We start from the raw sequence: 21,719 nt of genomic DNA, 5'->3' as shown, positions 1-21,719 counted from the left end.
GTAGGCCTACATCTAGTCAAGTCAAGTCAACTTTATTTATATAGCGCTTTTAACAATGTAGATTGTTTCAAAGCAGCTTTACAGTGTTAAACAGGAAAATAATGCAGCATAATTTTATTCAGCTGTATAGCCATTCTGGAGAAAACGCTGATGTCATCAGTTCATTTCAATTATCATACAGTGACAGTGTGGGCTTTAGATCAATAATTCGATCAGTAATTTAGTTTAAATGGTTAATTTAGTTTATTAATCTAACATATACATCTAATCTAACTATATACATCTAATTATACATCTAACTTTAGTTTTCAGGAACAGAAATTGATCAAATGTAAAATAGCATTGCATATTTGACTGTATAAATTAAAGATTAATCCTATTAAACTTACAAAAGCTATTCAATCAAGAGCAGTGAGTGATGTCCTCGTCTTTTGTTGTTTGACATTAAACAGACAGCAGTAAAGGCTACTGCCCCTTTAAGACCAAATGCTACTGCCCCTTTAAGACCTAATGCTACTGCCCCTTTAAGACCTAATGCTACTGCCCCTTTAAGAACTAATGCTACTGCCCCTTTAAGACCTAATGCACGGATATGCGCCATCTTTCTCGACTGTATAAAGTTTACTTAAGGCATATACAGACTATGGGCCCTATCTTGCACCCAGCGCAATTGACTTTGTACACCGACGCATGTGTCATTCCTATTTTGCACCCGCGCAAAGCGCGCGTTTCCCTCCACAGAAGCACGTCGCTAAACTAGTGAATGAACTTGCGCTCCCTGGGCGGTTCAGCGCAAAAAAGGAGGCGTGTTCCGGCGCAAACAATCCCTGGTGCTATTTTGCTGTTCCATTAAACAATTGCGCCACTGACCAGAAAAAACCTAGTCTAAAGTCAGTGGCGCGTTGCACGTTGTTCATTATGCTATTTTAAGGGCGCATGCTTGACCATAATGTATAGCGTGCACAACGCGCATACACTTTGCTCATGTAACCTACACAGATGCAACAGTTATTTTTGCAAATCATAAATTGTTACACTAAAAAAATATTAACACATGAGATGACGGAAATCATTGTGGTGTGCCACGAAGATGTGAAAAAATAGGCATAAATCTAGCTTACAAATGATTCAGGCTAATTGTAATAAGGATAAGACCTGTTTGCCCAATAGTGGCAAGACATATATGTATATAAGGACATCTGACAAATTGGTTTGTCCGTCAAGAACCAGGAAAAAAAATCGACTGAAAAACTGAAAAAACTGAAAGACTGAAAAAAAAAAGACTGTGAAATCACCTTTACCATAATGTACAACATTACAACACAACTTCTCTGTCTTTCACTGCTCTTACAAGCACATCAGTCTCCTCGGCTGTGAACCGCTCCTGGCGTGCGCCTGGTAAATACGCCAAAATAATAGCAATCCATAATGGAACTTGCGCACCTGCTTTTAAAGGGAATGTTGGATGACGCTCGGATTGGTTTATTCACGTTACGCCCAAACCACACCTATGAATAATGAAGCTACTTCAGACCAACCCATTTTAGATTTGCGCCGGGCGCAAGAGCCATTTATCCCGCCGGGAAAATAGCAACAGCGCCGAGACCCGCCCACAAAGTTACTTGCGCTTCGCGCGTTGACACTTGCGTTTCAGATCGTTAAAATAGGGCCCTATGTCTGCTAGGATACTCATCAAGATGGACATGTTGACATACTTTTTGTGTGAGTTTGTCCGTTCAAGAGCAAGACGTTAAATAGAACTCAATATTTGCGCGCTGTGAGACGTGTGCGCGCTTTCTGATGAGCGCACAGAGACACATTTTCTCACAGCGCGCGCGCGTCTTCTCATTCGCGTCTTCTGGCACTAAACTCGGGTGATGACGGCGAAAATTACTGGTCATATTCAAACATCCGGAAGCACTCGCATGTATTGAACAAAGTTTACAAAGAGAGAATTATTTGAAAAATGTGAAGAAAAAAAAATGTATATTTGAAGGACTTTTACACGGCACCCCTGCTCTCGTCAGACGGCACCGCGGTTGGGAAACACTGCTCTAAAATATCCCCATTGACATCATTATACGACTGACACACTGCAACGGCTGGAGATAAAAATCTTCATTTGTGTTCTACTGAAGAAACAAACACACCTACATCTCTGATGCCCTGGGGGTAAGCAGATAAACATCAACATTTTGTTTTTGGGTGAACTATACCTTTAACAGGTCGATTACAAACTACAATCCACATTACAGACAGTGGCTTATCCGAGGAATTAGTAATTTGGGCGTTTGTTTTTGTGTTTTTGTCGGTAATGTTTTTCTCCTGGTCTTCTAATAGTGCTAACAACTTGTGCAAAATATCCACGTTCTCGGAAAATAATTCATTGTCTAATTAAAAAAGGTAATATACTATAAATCTTCAAAATGAGTTAGGGTACAATGGGGCTAAAGGCACACCCTAAGAAAAATGAGCTTTTTAATCATATCTGAGTTAATACTTGTTCAAAAAAAAGTTTGTCATATATTCTGTTTATTTTGATAAATAAAAGATTTCATCATTGTACAATAAATACACTCTAAAAAATGCTGGGATAACATCACCTTTTGGGTTAAAACTAGGCTTGGGTACCGCTCACATTCGGTACCAGTATCCAACGGAACCTTTATTCGGTACTTTAGGGATTTACATCAATAACTATAAAGAACCTGTAAATCATTTATAGAAGTGTTATTGACATTATGCCAGAGCTGCCCTGCTCTCTGCCTGCCATCGTCTGTAGGCTAATAGGTACTTAAATTTAATTCATAAAAACAACCATATAATTTTTTTCTTTTTAATTTCATTTCTATGAAAAGATTTCCCACAAATTATGTGTTGTGTATTGTCTGGTAATCAAATTAAGACATTAATTTATTTTATCTTTTAATTGAATTAAACTTTTTTTGTCAAACAAAGCTGCACAACTGAGCTTTATACGATTCAAATTAAAACAGAAAAATTTGAATTTATTACTTAAAAAATTAAGTTTTGATTATTATTATTACATTTGCATCAGTATTATTAATTGAGACGTATCTAAATTCTACTGTACAGTGATGTATTTGTCAAGATAAACCGGACTTTTATTTTGACGTGTTGCCGTTCCTTTGCGTTTCTGTGTTTATATGACGACGGTAGTTTTTCTCAACGGTAAAATGCTCATAAAGTGACTCTCAGTGGCTCTGGATATGACGTTCGTGCGTTCATGTCTTCATATGAGATGGCAGAGATGGAAACACGCGACCGTCATAGTGATAGTGCGTGTGTGTGTGGTAAACCGCGCTTCTACGGCATTCATTCGCACAGAGACACGAAGGATCCATATTTAAATAGTCTTTATGCGGTTTAATATTCACACACACTCGTCTATATCCCCAAATGCGTTCTCTAGGTATCGAAATTTGGTACCGATTGATTTAACGTGAATCAGTACTCGGTAGTACTGACGTCATTTGGTCGGTGCCCTTAAAAGTACAGAGTTCGGTACCCAACACTAGTTGAAACCAAGCGGCTCCTCCCACAGTTTCTCTTGAAGCCGATACTGAAGTGAGTTAAACTGCAGTTCATGGACTGGCCACTAGAGACAGACTCCAGAAGGAGCAGAATCTCAGTGAGCTCATGTTAAAATGCCCAACTTTACAGCAGAAGAACACATGTTTACAGTCTGTGGGGGGGGGGGGGGGGGGTTATTTATAACTCATTCGTTTACATTATATAAAGCCTTAAAGTCCTGCATAATTAAGGGCGTGGCCACTTTGAGTGACAGGTGGATTGCCGTTTGTCTGCTGTCTGTTAGTCATTAGCCATATTAGCTCGACCCGACTTTACACTTCAAAACTGCTCTTCAGAATCCTATGGGTGACGTCACGGACACTACGTCCATATTTTTTTTACAGTCTATGGTTAAAACTCGTAGATTTTTTTCTAATGTTGGAGCTCTGAAACGCCACAGACGTCGCAAATTCGTGTCGCGGCTGAACTTAAATATTACCTAAAAAGCCAGAGCAGAACTGTTGTGTCTTGTTTCTGAATGAATCTGTGTTTCGAGTGAATCAATCGAGTGAATCAATGATTCAATGGCCCATTCATAGAGAGCCATTTACTTCATTCTGAATGAATCAGCCGTTTCATCGAATTAATGAATGACCTACACATTAAACATTCACCACCACCTACTGGCAGTTTCAGTTTCTTATTTAGAGTATCATTCTTTCTTCATATGTCCATATTAATAAATATGAATAATAATAAAAAACATTAAAATGTATAGTTCATCCAAACATTACAATTCTGTCATCCTTTACTAGCCCTCATGGCCATTGAAAAGTTTGTGTAATAAATTCTATTTGAAATCAAGTTTTTTTTTTTCTAAAGCTACTTTTGTAATGGCTATTTGATGCTTTGAGGGTTTTCTAAAATGTAAAATACAATCTTTTACAGCTCAACAAAACTAGAATATTTTACTTACGTCCACTTTTTTGGTGATTTTCCATCACAATTTCTAAATTCCCTGACAATTCCAGGTTTTCCATGTGAATAAATCCTGTGCACATTTATTTGTCCCAGACTCCCATGAATTCTGTGAAATGTTGTTACTTTGAGTGCAACATCTGTGCATATATAAGGCGTCAGTGTTAGTGTCCGGGCATCTCTGCCTGTGATCATGTGACTCTTACCAGCAACTGAAGACGCTCTTCTGTGGTCTGCTCTTCCTGGTGGGCGGAGCTTGTGCCCTGTTCGGGCGTTACATTTGTTTCGGACTCCTCCCCCTCTGCAGGAGTCTCCTCCCCCTTAACAGGGGCCTCATCTACTACTGTGGGCGGGGTTTCAAATGCAACCTGCCAGTAAAAAAAAAGGTAAAACACTTATAAACTGCAACCAATCACGCACGCTATACCATGTTCGGAGTTTAATATTGAATATGCATATACTGCTGATTAATTAATTCTCATAATACAGAAATGAAAAGCATTCCGTCGGGATACAGTACAGAGAACTTATTTATCACTACCATGATAAATACTTACAAATGTGCTTGGCCATTTAAATAAATAAACACATTTTACAATAATGACAAGGTTTTTTAACACTGATGTGGTTTAAATGTCATGAATTTGCAAAAAATCGTCGCCATGAAATGCAATTATTTTAGCTCCATAACGTGACCTATTTCTGAGTGAAACTGCATATTCAAACACAAAAACATTGACATTTCTTGTCAGTTTTCATAAAATTGGCCTTTCTACTCTTCACATCATTGTATTAAAAGGCCATTTAGTTAGTTTTTTTGGTTGAAAACATCAGTCATGGGAAAAGTTGACATTTGCCTCAGCTTGTCTTTACTCAGCGGGTTAAGGGTCAAATGCCTTAGTGGCTAATTTTAGTGGCCATACCTACTTACGCTCTAAGAGGAAGTATTCCACTGTGGCCAAAGCCATGACCTGGTAACAGGATCAAAGAGCCGGGACACGAGGCGTTCGCCAGCCTCGTCAGCATTCAGCCGTTACTGCACACTCACCAGCATCACACACACTCACGGTCAAACGTTAGCGGGTAAATTCATGATGTCTACCGATCCATAACGAGGAGGGATGTTCACATGTCAGAAACTGCACTCTGAGCTTTCCAGAAGGCAATAATGCACAGTGTCGGAAAAATAATGTGCTTTTTGAATATTAAAGCATGTTTTTCTATTACACCCAATTCACAAAATTATGAATCAGCATTATATGACCCCTTTAAAATGTATTGTTCTGTTACTTATAATGGTAACACTTTACATTAAGGTCTCATTAGTTCATGTATCAACTAGCGTGTACTAACAATGAGCGAGTACAACCCCAAATCAGAAAAAGTTGGGACAGTATGGAAAACGCAAAAAAAAAGAAAAAAAAAAGAAGTGATTTCTAAATTTACTTTGACTTGTATTTCATTGCAGACAATATGAACACAAAATATTTCATGTTTTGTCTGGTCAACTTCATGTCATTTGTAAATATGCATCCTTTCCTGTCATTCAGACCTGCAACACATTTCAAAAAAAGTTGGGACAGGAGCAATTTAGGGCTAGTAATGAGGTAAAATGGTTAAATAATGATGTGATTTGAAACAGCTGATGTCAACAGGTGATTGTAATTATGATTTGGTACAAAAACAGCATCCAAGAACGGTCTAATCCTTTAGGAGCAAAGATGGGCCGAGGATCGCCAGTTTGCCAACAAATACGTGAGAAAATTATTGAAATGTTTAAAAACAATGTTCCTCAAAGAAAGATAGGAAGAATTTGGATATTTCACGTAATTTATTTTCAAGTACATTTAGAAATCACTTCTTTTTTTTTATTTGCGTTTTCCATACTGTCCCAACTTTTTCTGATTTAGGGTTGTATTTATTGATCTTTATTAATTTTAGAATGTTCGTTCAGTGCATTAACTAATGTTAACAAATACATTTGGTTTTAATAATGTATTAGTCATTGTATGTCTTAAGTGAACGTAAACAGTTGTGTATCAGTGTATTGGATCTGTGCATTCTCTCTTAAAGTGACAGCAGCCTAATATTCCTGATGATATCGGTGTTTTAAATATTAAACAAACAACAAAAAAGACAAAGAACAATCACTCAATTTTCAGAAAAACTTTTGTAACTTTAATAAGGATTTATCTATTTTTCATGGCTGGTAAAACTATGTATGGCTCTAAAAAGTTAGTTGTGTATATTGCATAATAAAAGGTATTCATAAATGTACATAATAATGCATTATTTGTTTTCATAAATAATAGTTAAAATGCCTTTTAACATTTGCAGATTCTTTGTTACATCAAAAATAGGTTGTGTTTTAATGCCTTATACTTCCTCTAAAGGTGTGTTCAACACATAGATAAGTATTATAAGCATTATAAGGTGCATTATTAATACATTAAAATACTTTAAGTAAAGTGTTACCAATGAGATTTCATAGTACACACCAGGGGCGATTCTAGGATTTTTATTTTAGGGTGGCTCAGCCCCCAGTAAGGTTATGAAAAAAAAAAAAGTAACACTTTAGTTTAGGGTCAAATTCTCACTATTAACTAGTAGCTTATTAGTATGCATATTAGGATATTTTCACTTATAAAGCAAATATTGATGCCTTATTCTGCATGACCATATTGTACATCCCTTAATCATACAATGTAGGCAGGTTTATAATCACTGAGATCCCAAATGTGAGGTAGTTAGGGGGCTTCGGGGAAATATGTGCATTTTAAGATGTTCTGAAAACCATGTCAGTGGGCAGATATGACTGATAAAGTTTTTCCATTTTTGTCAGTGAAGACAGTAAACACATGTTTAACTGATATTTATATGTTTTATGAATCATTTTTGTAGACATGTTAATTTACTGAAGGCTACCAGGGAAGCTGGGTAACTAAATGTATTCAATGAATTGACAATATGCACACATTCATTACTATTAATCGTATGCCTAATCTGAAGAAAACCGCTTTGTTAATATTTCTTGTTTGTTAATTATATTATAAATGACAAATGGGCCTATTTCAATTCAAAATGGCGAAATTAGACAAAAGTTTGCCTGAATATTTTTGCCATTTAATATTTCTGACTTAAAGAAGCTGCTGTCAAATATGAAACGTTTAGTTTCGCTTCATATCTCGCACTTGACATCGAGTCGTGCTGCTAAAATCCACACTCAGCCTCAGCAGCTTCTGTGAACATAAAGCCCGCCTACTCTGATTTGATTGGTTTTCTCAAATAATTTGGCATTGACGAGCGGTGACAGACCAATGAGATCTCAGATCAACACACACACCTCTGCTTCTGACGTATGCTCTGCTCGACGCTGCTGCGGACTGAAGAACACGCTGATTAAAAGACGGGACAAAGCCTCCTGCCAGTTTCATATGTTATAAAGTTTAATCATTTTTTAGGGGGCTGGACAGAAGTTTAGGGGAAAGCCCCCCTAAAAAGGGCCTAGTGACGCCCATGGTACACACACAAACCTGTAATACTCAATGTAAGCGACAGTAAGAGGCAAACAAAAGTCTCCACAGCACTGCAGAATAAATCTGCTTAAACCGATACATCAGCAGCATAAAAACCTTCATTAGCTCTAATTGAAGGCTTATCACACGCTAGTGCACATGCGGCTGAAATCTGTCATCTGAGAAATGTCTCACTTGATGAACAAACCAAGCAGAACTGAGTGACTGTTGTTGTTGTCATTAGGAATCTTAGCTGCTCCCTTCCTCAATTCAAAGAAAATGGAAATGAACATCATTATTTTCTTATTTACAATGTATAAAACGGTATAACTCTGTAGGAAAGAGTAGTTTCACAATTGCACAAATGTCGACAATCTACTCTAAAAAATGCTGGGTTGTTTCAACTCATTTTTGGGTCAAATACACAAACCCAACTGTTGGTTTAAATGTATTAATTAATTTTTAAACCCAACAGTGAGATAGTCCATATTTGACCCAAAAATGGGTTGAAACAACCCAGCATTTTAAATAATAATAAATAATCATATCATGTTGATGTCTGGAGTTCATTAAGATGGTCGAAATGTCACTGTTCATGGTCAAGTCACATTTATTTCTATAGCGCTTTAAACAATACAGATCATATTAATGAACAAGAAAATAACAGTATTAAAGAATTGAGAAATTCAATATTTCTTGATCTTTTTGTCATTGTACTATAAAAATATCCTGTAAGTTTCAGAACTCAAATCTTTCTTAAAACAGCTTTTATTGAAACCAAGCTCCCAAAACAACTAGTTTCGGATTTCATCTCAGTATGACATCATAGTACCGCCTCTCCAGGAGAAGACCACGCCCACTTCTACATCATTGCCTCTTTAGCCACGCCCGCTTGATTCACACACGTCATGTAGTAGTAATTGTAAATATAAGAGCAATGCAAACACAGGATTACTCCAGTAACGAAACCATAGAGGATTACAAGACGTTGTGGAAAAACACAGTCTTTGCATTGCCATCCTTGTGATCCTGACATTAGGAAAGCGTGGATGAACTCTATAGTTCCAGTCAGATCGCGTCAGTAAGACACTGTTCATGTTCGCTTCATTTTACTGTGGATTCGTTTTTAAACACGACAGAGTTCGACGCAGGCTTTTCAGAGACTGAGGGTGCTTTTACATCTCTAGTTCGGTTCATTTGGTCCAAACCAAGGGCAAATAATTATACATTGTAGTATTTTTCAGCTTTTTTGGTTCCTGTCCACACCACCACACTGATTGCTTTGGTCCGAACCAGTTGAAACGAACCAAAATGCAGTCACATGACAACATCCACATCGCTCATTGGCCATGGCGTATTTCCTAAACTGCGCCTGCGCGGGCTGGTTTTGTTCCTGGCCATAATCTATTACATTGTTTGTATACACCACAGTATGCAAACAATACATTTCTATAATGAAGCGCGGCTGCAGCTTGAAAACAACGTTCTAATGCCCTGCAAACGGCACCACTTCAAGCGAAGATCGCGCTGTTCTTGTGAGTTTTCGAAAGTTGGGACCTAATATAGTCATCAGACCAAATTTCTATGAGGCTTCGCATCTCCTCACTACTCCAACTTTGACCGCGAGCTGCCATGCTAAAGTGCAAACTGTCAACAAACACTTCCTCATCCCATAATGCACAGCACAGTAACGTCTAAATACAATAACAGTGTTTTTACAGATCGCTTGATATGTACTCACTTTCGCTTTATGATAATTATAAGAACGACCAAACAATGGTCCATTCATTCAGAATTCATTTACATTAACACTGTAAGTTATCCTGTCAACTATAACTGTGGTAACTCCAAGTACTTAAACTTATTACTAAAGCATATGTAATCCGCATAACTGTTTCTCAGTTGGCAAATCTATCAGCAATGCAATTAGATAAGCAGCTTTCTGTAGCGTCTTCGCTTCAACACTAATATAATGGAATCAAATACCAGACTACCTCACAAACACCTACACCTCAAACACCAAAGCTTGGTAATTAATCATTTATATTTATTATATGTTTGTCAGACTCAAACATGTATGGCTGAATTTCAACATAGTACGTTTCTAGTCCATGCCTCGACGGGTCAGGGCTGTTTTGGCAGCAAAAGGGGGACCAACACAATAATATTATAATGTTATGCCTGATCGGTGTATAGGCAATGAAAGGCTCATTATTATGATTTATGGCTTAATAACATAAACGCATGATTAGTCGACTAGAGAAATCTTTAGCTTGAAAATGGCATATTACTTCCAAATTATGATGTAAAAAATCTTATAAGAGGACCTTAAAATATGCAGCTCATGAAATCTTTAATGTTCCAAAGTTCTTCAATTATGAAACAAATAGCTCTAGTCATTATTCAGCTCAATTTAATCCAATGAAGAAATATATAGAAATAAAGCCTATGTGTGCAGACTGAATGTTGCACTCTCTTCTAAAGTTTGTATTGTTTGAGCTGAAACTCATTTACAGTTGGTTGAGCAACTTCACTTAGAAGCTGTGATGGCGTTTTAATGCATGAAATAATCTGACGTTTAAAGGAAAAAGTGCAGGAGTGGCATCTGGCCAGTTAAACAGGCTCACACTCCAACGTCCCCGAAAACACCCGTATAAATGACAGATTTGTGCGTCCACTTTTAATTAAACTGTTAGACACATGCAGCTGCAATATTTATCGGTTGGGAAACGCTAGAGACACTACAGGTGAAATAGGGTAAAGAAACTACTCAGATCAAAAAAGAGTGAACTGAACTGACTTCAGCTGATCAACAGCCGACATGCATCGTTTTCCAGTTGTCACAGTAAAGCTGCTTTGAAACAATCTGTAGAGTATAAAGCGCTATAGAAATAGAGGTGTCTTGATTTGACTTAGATGATAGAGCATGTCATTTTTTTTTTTTTAAATACCATGTTTAGATCTCAGCCATGAACCACAACATGCTACTTGCTATATGGACTACTGGCACATCCGGGAACTTAAAGGGTTAGTTCACCCAAAAAGGAAAATTCTGTCATTAATGACTTCCCCTCATGTCGTTCGACACCCGTAAGACCTCCGTTCATCTTCGGAACAGAAATGAAGATATTTTTCTGATGGCTCAGAAAGGCCTTCATTGGCTCAATGCACGGTTCACTCTCAAGACCCTTAAAAGACACTAAAGACGTCGTTACAAAGTCCATCTCACTACAGTGGTTCTACAATAACTTTATGAATCGGCGACAATAGTTTTTGTGCGCAAAAAAACCCCTAAATAACGACTTATATAGTGATGACGATTTCAAAACACGGCATCATGAAGCTTCGAAGCGTTATGAATCAGTGAGTCGATTCAGCGGTTTGGATCGCCAAATTTCAGCAGTTTGTTGGTTTGACATGCGATCCGAATCATCAATCGACTCACTGATTCATTACGCTTCGAAGCTTCATGAGGCCGTGTTTTGAAACCCTTATCACTATGTAAGTCGTTATTTAGGGTTTTTTTGCGCACAAAAACTATTCTCGTCGATTCATAAAGTTATTGTAGAACCGCTGTAGTGAGATGGACTTTGTAACGACGTCTTTAGTGTCTTTTAAGGGTCTTGAGAGTGTAAAGTGCCATTGAGCCAATGGAGGCCTTTCAGAGCCATCAGATTTACACTAAAATATCTTCATTTGTGTCTGAAGATGAACGGAGGTCTGACGGGTGTCGAACGACATGAGGGTCAGTAATTAATGACAGAATTTTCATTTTTGGGTGAACTAACCCTTTAAGTTCCCGGATGTGCCAAAATAAATGGGTAAAATAAATAGATGTGGGAAAATAAAATAGACTTCCCATAGACTTCAATACAAAATAGCGGCACAAAACAACGTCCATACACAGCCGGCAGGCGTGAATAACTTAAGAAATCACTCAGATTAAACATGTCAAGTAATTATATGTCCACACTGCCTGCCATAGAGTGTGAAAGATACATCCATCAATTTAAAAACATGCCCCTTCATTCTCCCAGCGTCAAATTGGTATAACAAGTGAATGATTTTACTTCGTACTGAGTGCACTTTTCTGTCCAGCCACCCAACTAGCCTGACAGCATCATCTGTACTTCATGATTCAAAAACGAAGTAAAATCCTTCACTGGCTTACCAGGGGCCTCATTTATAAAACTTTGCGTAGGATTTGCGTCAGAAGTGGCGTACGGATGAAACATAGGATGTGCGTACGCACAGAAATATTCGGATTTATAAAACAGTGCGCACGCACGTCCTACGCAGTTTTCCCTTAATAAATCACAATCAATTCTAAATGTAGCGCAGCTTTTGCGGCTTCATGTCACGCCCATAGTTGCCCATAAATAGTCCGTGAAACGCCCACAAGTTAATATTCATCGATTGCGAAATCATGGCAAACACAGAGAGGAAATAAACAAAACATAACTTCACTCAATGTGAAGTAGAAGTTATCGTTGGCGAGGTGGAAAAGAGGAGAAAATTTTAGTTTTGGAGGGCACAGTGTGGGCATTACTGATGTCAGAAAGGCACTTGAGTGGCAAAAGGTTGCAGACGCCGTAAATGCTGTCGCCTCACAACCTCGGACCATGGCCGAAATAAAAAAAGAAATGGTCGGACATCAAAGTCGAGGCAAAAAAACGTCTAGCGCTCCATCACCAGAGTGTGTCTTCTTGCTGTCTGAAGATGCGTTCACTCCGACTCCTTTCATTTGCCACATCTTCTAAGAGCGCAAGATCAGCCATTGTGCGTCATTACGCATTGAGATGGGGCATTTTATTTCCATCCATTTAATTGCATTTGACAAGCTACAGATGTCGGTTATAATCTACGTGGAAATGGGAAATAGTTCAGTGCAAATGTAATGTCTTGCAGCTTTCTGAATGGTTGAGACATACGTCATACGTTATGATTCCGTAGCTGATGAATACATTTTTACTATGAAAACAACTTTCCCCAGTGGACAATTAATACATCTATCTATCTATTTATCTATCTATCTATATATCTCCCTAATTATCAATCTGTCTGTCTATCTTATTGCATCTATATGTGCTCCGTCAGACGGACACATTGGCAAGAATATCAGTTTTGTACATTATTTCGTTCCGTTTACCATATTATTTATGAGGATGAATTGCATAAAATGCCAATATTATTGCAGAACATATTTCACAAATATGTGTTAATTTGCATTTCTGTTGTAATTTTCATTTGATTTTGTTTGTTTTAGGCTACACTGAAGATCGATCAAACGGGTGTTCGTGTAGGCTGTTAATTGTAAGACTTGCTTTGTGAAGTTTCACACACTTTCACGTGTTTCTTCCATCTGCCAAAGGTGTCGCCATTTCTCATTTCACCCGTTTTTGTGCGTACGCCTGGGTCAGAGCTTGCGTGAAGGACCGCACATTTTCCCCGTAAGTTTGCTTTTTATAAATACCAATTATTGCGTAGAGAGCGGCGTACGCCTTCTTTTGTGTGTTTATAAATGAGGCCCCTGGTGACTCGATGAGGTACGAGTAAATGTCCAGGTAACACCTCTGGCCACTGGGTGGGGTTATTACACCAATTTGATGCTAGGAGAATAAAGGGGTGTGTTTTGGCCGTGTATGGACGTTGTTTTGTGCCGCTATTTTGTATTGAAGTCTATGGGTAGTCTAGTTTATTTTCCCCTAAAAAGGCGGGGTGACGAAATTGGCTGCAAGTTTCTCCATAGCTTGCTAAACGCACTATTTGAGTGATGTGAACATATTAATAATAGTTCATTTATGGTAATATATATCTGGTCATCCTTCATAACGCAGTCGATATTTACATCACGTATCGTCTGGAAACTCTTGCGTTACCAAGGCAACGACTGACTTGACGTATATGAACATTATTGCAGATTTTATAACAAAACCATATCCTTACCGGCCGGATCAGCACGGAATGGAACGGTTAATAAACAAAGAGAACAGTTTGGCCCGATGGAAAAGCAGCTTCACTAGTCTTGTACATTTACATTTACATTTATGCATTTAGCAGACGCTTTTATCCAAAGCGACTTACAACTTGGGGGTACACGAAGCGAAGCGGTCATGAAGAGTCGAGTAAGCACAACAAGTGCCTGAAATACTGAGACCGTGTGCATTGCTCAGTGTAGCACAGGCTAGAGTAGGGAGAGAAAAAAGGGGGAGAAAGAGTAAAGGAAAGTTAAAAAAAAAAAAATTAGGAGGTTAAAGGGGTGGTAAAACACGATTTCACCTTTCTAACTTTAGCTAGTGTGTAATGTTGCTGTTTGAGCATAAACAACATCTGCAAAGTTACAACGTTCAAAGTTTAAAGCAAAGGGAGATATATGCATTTAAAGAAATCAATTTCTAAGGACTACAGCAAACTAGGGACTACTAGACATTCCTACAGGGCTGTTGACATCACCAGCCCCAATATTTACATCAACCCCTCCTCCGAGAATATGAAATAAGGCGAGGCCATTTTGTATTTCTGTGGGGAAGAGTTGTTGTGGTATAGTTAGGCTGGAGTGTTGTTGCCACAATGCCGACGAAACGCTATTATTTTCATCCGGATTGAAGGTCCACTTTGTTCAGCCTTCCTAGGGACGGGGGTGCGTTGCAGTGCGTTTAACATACAACATGTTATATGCATGTGTGTATGAGACAGAGGGGAACAGGTCGCATTTGCAGCAGATATACACTCACCTAAAGGATTATTAGGAACACCTGTTCAATTTCTCATTAATGCAATTATCTAATCAACCAATCACATGGCAGTTGCTTCAATGCATTTAGGGGTGTGGTCCTGGTCAAGATAATCTCCTGAACTCCAAACTGAATGTCAGAATGGGAAAGAAAGGTGATTTAAGCAATTTTGAGCGTGGCATGGTTGTTGGTGCCAGACGGGCCAGTCTGAGTATTTCACCATCTGCTCAGTTACTGGGATTTTCACGCACAACCATTTCTAGGGTTTACAAAGAATGGTGTGAAAAGGGAAAAACATCCAGTCTGCGACAGTCCTGTGGGAGAAAATGCCTTGTTGATGCTAGAGGTCAGAGGAGAATGGGCCGACTGATTCAAGCTGATAGAAGAGCAACTTTGACTGAAATAACCACTCGTTACAACCGAGGTCTGCAGCAAAGCATTTGTGAAGCCACAACACACACAACCTTGAGGCGGATGGGCTCCAACAGCAGAAGACCCCACCGGGTAGCACTCATCTCCACTACAAATAGGAAAAAGAGGCTACAATTTGCACAAGCTCACCAAAATTGGACAGTTGAAGACTGGAAAAATGTTGCCTGGTCTGATGAGTCTGGATTTCTGTTGAGACATTCAGATGGTAGAGTCAGAATTTGGCATAAACAGAATGAGAACATGGATCCATCATGCCTTGTTACCACTGTGCAGGCTGGTGGTGGTGGTGTTGTAATGGTGTGGGGGATGTTTTCTTGGCACACTTTAGGCCCCTTAGTGCCAATTGGGCATCGTTTAAATGCCACGGCCTACCTGAGCATTGTTTCTGACCATGTCCATCCCTTTATGAGCACCATGTCCCCATCCTCTGATGGCTACTTCCAGCAGGATAATGCACCGTCACAAAGCTCCAATAATTTCAAATTGGTTTCTTGAACATGACAATGAGTTCACTGGACTAAAATGGCCCCCACAGACACCAGATCTCAACCCAATAGAGCATCTTTGGGATGTGGTGGAACGGGAGCTTCGTGCCCTGGATGTGCATCCCACAAATCTCCATCAACTGCAGATGCTCTCCTATCAATATGGGCCAACATTTCTAAAGAATGCTTTCAGCACCTTGTTGAATCAATGCCACATAGAATTAAGGCAGTTCTGAAGGCGAAAGGGGGTCAAACACAGTATTAGTGTTCCTAATAATCCTTTAGGTGAGTGTATGCTGCCCATCATAAATCAAAGCACGAGACAGACAGGGGTCGGAGGAGAAGACCGGAAAATGTGACAATGGAAAATATTCGTCTGTATTTGCAATACACGAGCCGCGGTTCAGCTGCGCGAGACAAACGCTGCCAGTGTGAATGCACAATGGGCGCGCGCGGCTCCCGCTGCACATTTCACAGAGGAAAAAATACGCTGTAGCAAGGAAGTAAACAAATGACAACGCTGTTTGGCTCTGCAAACCAGTTCGTTAAATGCTCATTCATTCTTAACGTTATCCGAAAAACACCTACAGTTACAAACTTTTTTTAAATCTCAACAGCGAACTTGGAATTAGTGTAAATTATTCTTTGATTAGAGCTTTTATGTATTGTTTATCTACAGGCATGCTAAACATGGTTCTGTGTGTGATTTGGCTACTATAGTAAAGCCAATGTTTAGTGTTTGTTTTGGGTTAATAGTTCTTGCGACAGATATTTGGCTATAATCGTTCTAAAAATACAAAAGTAACAGTGCCATTCAGTAGCGATCACTATAGATCCACAGTCTTTACTCTTGATGAATGAACATGTTGAACAGGTTCTGCTCGATCATCTTCACTAAAATGTTCTGGGTCCGATTCGGGCTCAAATTGGTATGGTTTTATTGACGCCATTGTTTCTAATACTACCAAAGCACAGTCTACCGGTAAAGGTAAGGGGCGTGACGTTTCCGATAAACGTGCACTAGGCGGTTAGCGAATCACAACACACTGGGCCAGCTGACCAATCTGAGCCCATTGCGTGTTTTTGAGGGACCGGCTTCATAGAACCCGGAAACCATCAGACCGTTTTTACAAGGAGGGACAGTGTAGAATAAAAGGTCAAATATATGAAAAATATTGAAATATAAAAAAAACGAAGCATGAACACGTTACAGTGCATCCCACAAACACAATCAAGCCTTCGAAAGAATGTGTTTTAACACCGCTTTAAGTGGTCACAGAAGAGATGAGTTTTTAGTTGACTTTTGAATGTTGTCAATGATTCTGCGTTTCGGATGGCGTTGGGAAGATCGTTCCACCAGCTGGGAACGTTGAATGAAAATGTTCTGGAAAGAAGTTTTTTGCCTCTCTGTGATGGTACCACAAGCCGTCGCTCGTTAGCTGAGCGAAGGCTTCTGGTGGGGGTGTGGATTAGTGTTAGACCGATATATCGGCCGGCCGATATTTGCGATTTTTACGTGTATCGGCTGATACAAGGCTACTGCGTTCGCCAATATTTTTTTCCCCTGCATTATTTACAGACAGACGTCCACAGGTCAGCTCTCACCGTCTTCAAACTCTCTTGCTCTCCCTCGCGCATATTTATCAAAATCAATTGAGAATTGACACGATGGTAAAAGGTGGAAAGACTGAAGTTTCACGTGGAGCATTGGGAAATTTTCTCCTGAATTACCGCTGGTGTTGCTCTACAAGAGATTAAGTGAAGTGCACCTGTATGGACTAACCCAGCAATTGGGTTGTTTTGACCCAGCGGTTGGGTTAAATGTTTGCTTAAAACAACCCAATTGATGGGTTAGTCCATTTTCAACCCAACTTGGGTTATTTTTAACCCAGCATTTTTTAGAGTGTAACCATTAAATGACTAGGTTGTAAATAGTTTTAAATGAAGTATAGTACAGTCAGTGTGCACTTTATTATGATGCTCGCTTGTTGATACTGTGTGCAATAGTGTCATTATTTTATTTATGCTTAAATATTTATTTTCAGAATTTATTTTCACCACTGAACTTTCTTGTTCTACCTCACCTGTTTTTACTATTTGTTAAATATTGTTTTTTTTAGTTCAATAAATGTTCCTTTTTTTAAATTGTAAATTTTAAATTGTTATCATCCTGATCATTGTGTCATTTTTATGTTGTAAATTGAGGGAGCAAAAGCAGTATCGGCTCCAAATATCGGCTCAAGAAAATCGGCAGCCCGTATCGCTCATCGGCTAAGGCTGATAAAAAAAATCGGTATCGGCACTAAAATATCCATATCGGTCGATCCCTAGTGTGGATTTGTAGAATCGAGTCAAAGTATGCAGGAGCTGAGCGCGTGGTGGCTCTGTAGGCAAGCGTCAGCGCCTTGAACTTGATGCGAGCAGCGAGTAGTAGCCAGTGCAGAGAGATGAAGAGAGGTGTGACGTGGGTCCTTTTGGGCTCGTTGAAGTCTTGTATGTTCTGTATCATCTTAGGAAACTCTGGCTCATACGTTTTTGAACTGAAAACGAGCGCCATTTTATTCATTCGGGTCACATGATATCACTGTAGCTTTGCGCCGCCATCTTTATGAACGACAGTCTCAGTAATTCCTGCAATATGTTGTGCAGTTGGGCTGCAACAACAGCCGAAAGAAGAACCCCGAACTGGTATTTTATTCTATACCAAAAGAAAAGGATAGAAGAAAGAAGTGGTCTGCTAGCAGATGATAGCTGGTACATGGTGCCAACGGGCATTTGGAAAGTCACTATTACCACTAACAAAGCTCAAAATAGCACCTCATTTCAACTGTAGCATAATGAGGGTCCCTACATGAAAACCCAAGCATTGAGAACTTTATAAGTGTACAGAAAGTTTATTAAAAAGATAGCTAGATTATAAAGACTGCGTCCGATTTTGTCTGCATGTAAACATGTACGCTACAGTATTTATAATATATATTTTTAATAAACTGTCGGTATACTTACAAAGTTCTCAATGCTTGGGTTTGCATTTTGGGGGCCTTATTATGCTACCATTGAAGTGTTGTGCTATTTTGAGCCTTTTTAGTGGTATAAAATAGTGATTTACCAAATGCCCCGAAAGCTAGCGTTAGCAGCTAATCTCCGGTTTGCATGAAAACATGTCTCGGTCGACACATATGTAATTAACCCCTAGGTTCATTTGGCGTCAGAATTGTCCTTTAAACCTATATTTCACTTAAACACAAATCCTGGAAGTAGGATGATGTCAAAGTTAATTTCACATCTTTCACCCATCCAGCCACAGTTTATTGATATGCATCGGTACTCTTGAAAGCCTTCAAGCGATCCCCACTGTATGGGGAGGGGTTATGTACAAGATTATATATATATATATATATCATGGAAGGCCAATAGACCCTTTTTTACAGACGGTGATGACGTGTTTTAACGGTCATCAATATCGTAAATCCTGCAACGTTTTTTGTATTTTCATATTTTTTTTTTTTATATATATACATTTGTAACACTAATACTTTGTATTTTATTACTTTTGCATCAAATTACAATAAAAAAGTTACCGCGTCTGTGAAGGTGTTTAGTAATAGCGTCTATGGGAGTGATGGTAAAAATTTACACATTTCTCTCTTTTCACTGCCGTTATCAATCTCACTCTATTTTTTCCCTCTTTTTGAAAGTTGTGAAGTCACTACTGTGGCGTTTTTCTTTTGCTATGTGAGCAAATTTGCACACAAAAAAAATATTTAATGTATTCTCTCATTCACAGCTATAATATTTAACCCAACTATGACGACTTCCGCTCTGAGAAACCCGGAAATGTGAAAAGGGTCTATTGGGGCAAGTCTGGGGTAGATAATAATGGACAAAAGAAAACTGGGGGTAGCAAATAAGGATCGGAGCCTAAAATAGAAATGTTCTCCAGGTATCTCTGTCTCTCACTCTCATTCAAACGGGCAGTTTGGGCGGCCATACCAGGCGAGATCGGTCGTAAATATGCCGGCGTTCTATCTGGTAGTGACGTGATCTATGAATTAAGTCCAAATACAGCGAGTGAGTAATTTATTAAACGTGCTCGCGCCTGATTTCTGTTAGATATAGCCTACGCACTTCATTGCTGTTCATACTAGTTAAATGTCATAGGACACTAATACAAGAAAAGGTATAGTAGTGGTGTCCCATTTCTTAGGGGAATATTTTCACCCCTACGCCTTGCCAATCTGTTTCAAGGGGCAAGGGGAACGGGTAGGGGTAGGGGAAGGCGAAGGGGTATAAAATAGAATTGGGATTGGGCCCAAATGTGTGAGTTTTGTTGGCAATCGGGGCTTAAAGCTACACTATGTAACTTTTCCGTCCACTAGAGGTCGCCTGTTCAAAACAAAGGCGTAGTTTGATGACGCCACGTTTGAGCGCAGAATCTCGGGACATGTGGTCTTCACCTCACAGCCGGTGGAAAAGAGTCAGGACAGGACTCGGGCAGAAATCATGTTCATAGATGCGATTATTCACATTACTGTAGTCTGAAGCAGAGCAGGAGCGAGTGTTGTGGAGCTGAGCAAGCCCACAGGAGCGATTGAAGAGCGGGACTGTTATTATGGCATAGTCGCTGGCGGGACTTTTATTATGACACGGTCACCGGCGCCACTTCCTCTTTTCCAGTATGATGTAACGCAACTCTGTTTATCGTATTAGATATATCTGAGTGTGTTGAAAAGGAAGTTATGACGTTCTCTCGGCGGCTGCTATGACACTTGTTCACTCTGCAGTGAGAGTACAGCATTTCTGCTGAATAAAACCAGAGACCGAAGGTAACGCAGATATGACGCCCTCAAACGCATAGCTCACACGTCCCGGATCCTCAGTTAAAATAGCAATTTCTCACGATTTACAAATAGTTGGAAACATTTGGGATATTGTAAGTACTCAACTGAACAAAATATATAACACTGGCCTAGTGGTTTTTGGATATTTTACTGCAAAAATCTTACATAGTTCACCTTTAAGTGCATATAATGTGAACAACACCAACGTATAGAGAATCGTTCGTGTGTGTGTGTGTGTGCCCGTGACTCTTTAGCTCCGCCCACTGCACGCCTCCACGAGCTCGGCTGTTTTCAGAAAGAGTTGCTACAGTGTTTCTGTCGTTTATAAATATGATAAACTAAAGACTCTCTGGAGATATGAAGGATCAACACGACTCTATAGATACTCAAGAGTAACATGAGACTGGTGTGTGTTATGCCCTCTTTAAATGTGCAGATCTGCAAAAAGTTTCACTTTGAGGCTTGATATTAACCTCAAAGCCGGCATGAACTAAAAGACACAAAACTCTATGAGAGCATTCATCCTGATTAGGGATCGACCGATATGGATTTTTTAGTGCCGATACCGATTTTTTTCCATCAGCCTTAGCCGATGAGCGATACGGGCTGCCGATTTTCTTGAGCCGATATTTGGAGCCGATACTGCTTTTGCTCCCTCAATTTACAACATAAAAATGACACAATGATCAGGATGATAACAATCTAAAATTTAAAAAAGGAACATTTATTGAACTAAAAAAAACTATATTTAACAAATAGTAAAAACAGGTGAGGTAGAAAAAGAAAAAAAAGAGTTCAGTGGTGAAAATAAATTCTGAAAATAAATATTTAAAGAGCACCTATCATGGAATTTTGAAATTTACCTTTCATGTAGTGTGTAACAGATCTAAGTGAACAAAAACATCCTGTGATAGTTTGAAATATGACAGTGCACCGTATATATAGTTATTTTCTTTCAAAAGTAAGAGTCGACTCGGAGTCATTTTTAAGAATCGTTAGAAGACCGAAGCTTTTTCTCTGACTAGTTGACGTCAACTTGTCAAGTTATTTGAATACGATACGCCCACTTATTGCGCTCCAAGACGTCAGTGAAAACTAGAAAGCATCATGGCGGCGAGACACTGTGTTCTGAAGTGCGACTCAAAAGCAAACTTTTTTCATCTGCCCAAGGATGAGCATTTGAAGACTAAGTGGCTTGAA

The 21,719-nt window shown here is 39.1% G+C and overlaps 1 protein-coding gene across 1 annotated transcript in view; it reads right to left on the bottom strand.

Annotated features, from left to right (window-relative positions):
* The window catches only part of tspoap1 (TSPO associated protein 1), a 207,330-nt gene that overhangs the window by 73,265 nt on the left and 112,346 nt on the right, over positions 1–21,719 (bottom strand). Inside the window, exon 6 of the mRNA XM_079815420.1 lies at positions 4,719–4,880. Within this exon, the coding sequence (XP_079671546.1) occupies positions 4,719–4,880 (162 nt within the window). The remainder of the gene's footprint in view (positions 1–4,718; positions 4,881–21,719) is intronic.

The sequence above is a fragment of the Gobio gobio genome (assembly GCF_949357685.1).
Source record: "Gobio gobio genome assembly, chromosome: 4".
Taxonomy (NCBI): domain Eukaryota; kingdom Metazoa; phylum Chordata; class Actinopteri; order Cypriniformes; family Gobionidae; genus Gobio; species Gobio gobio.
Note: the sequence above shows the minus strand (reverse complement) of the source record. Positions and strands in the feature narration are given on the sequence as shown.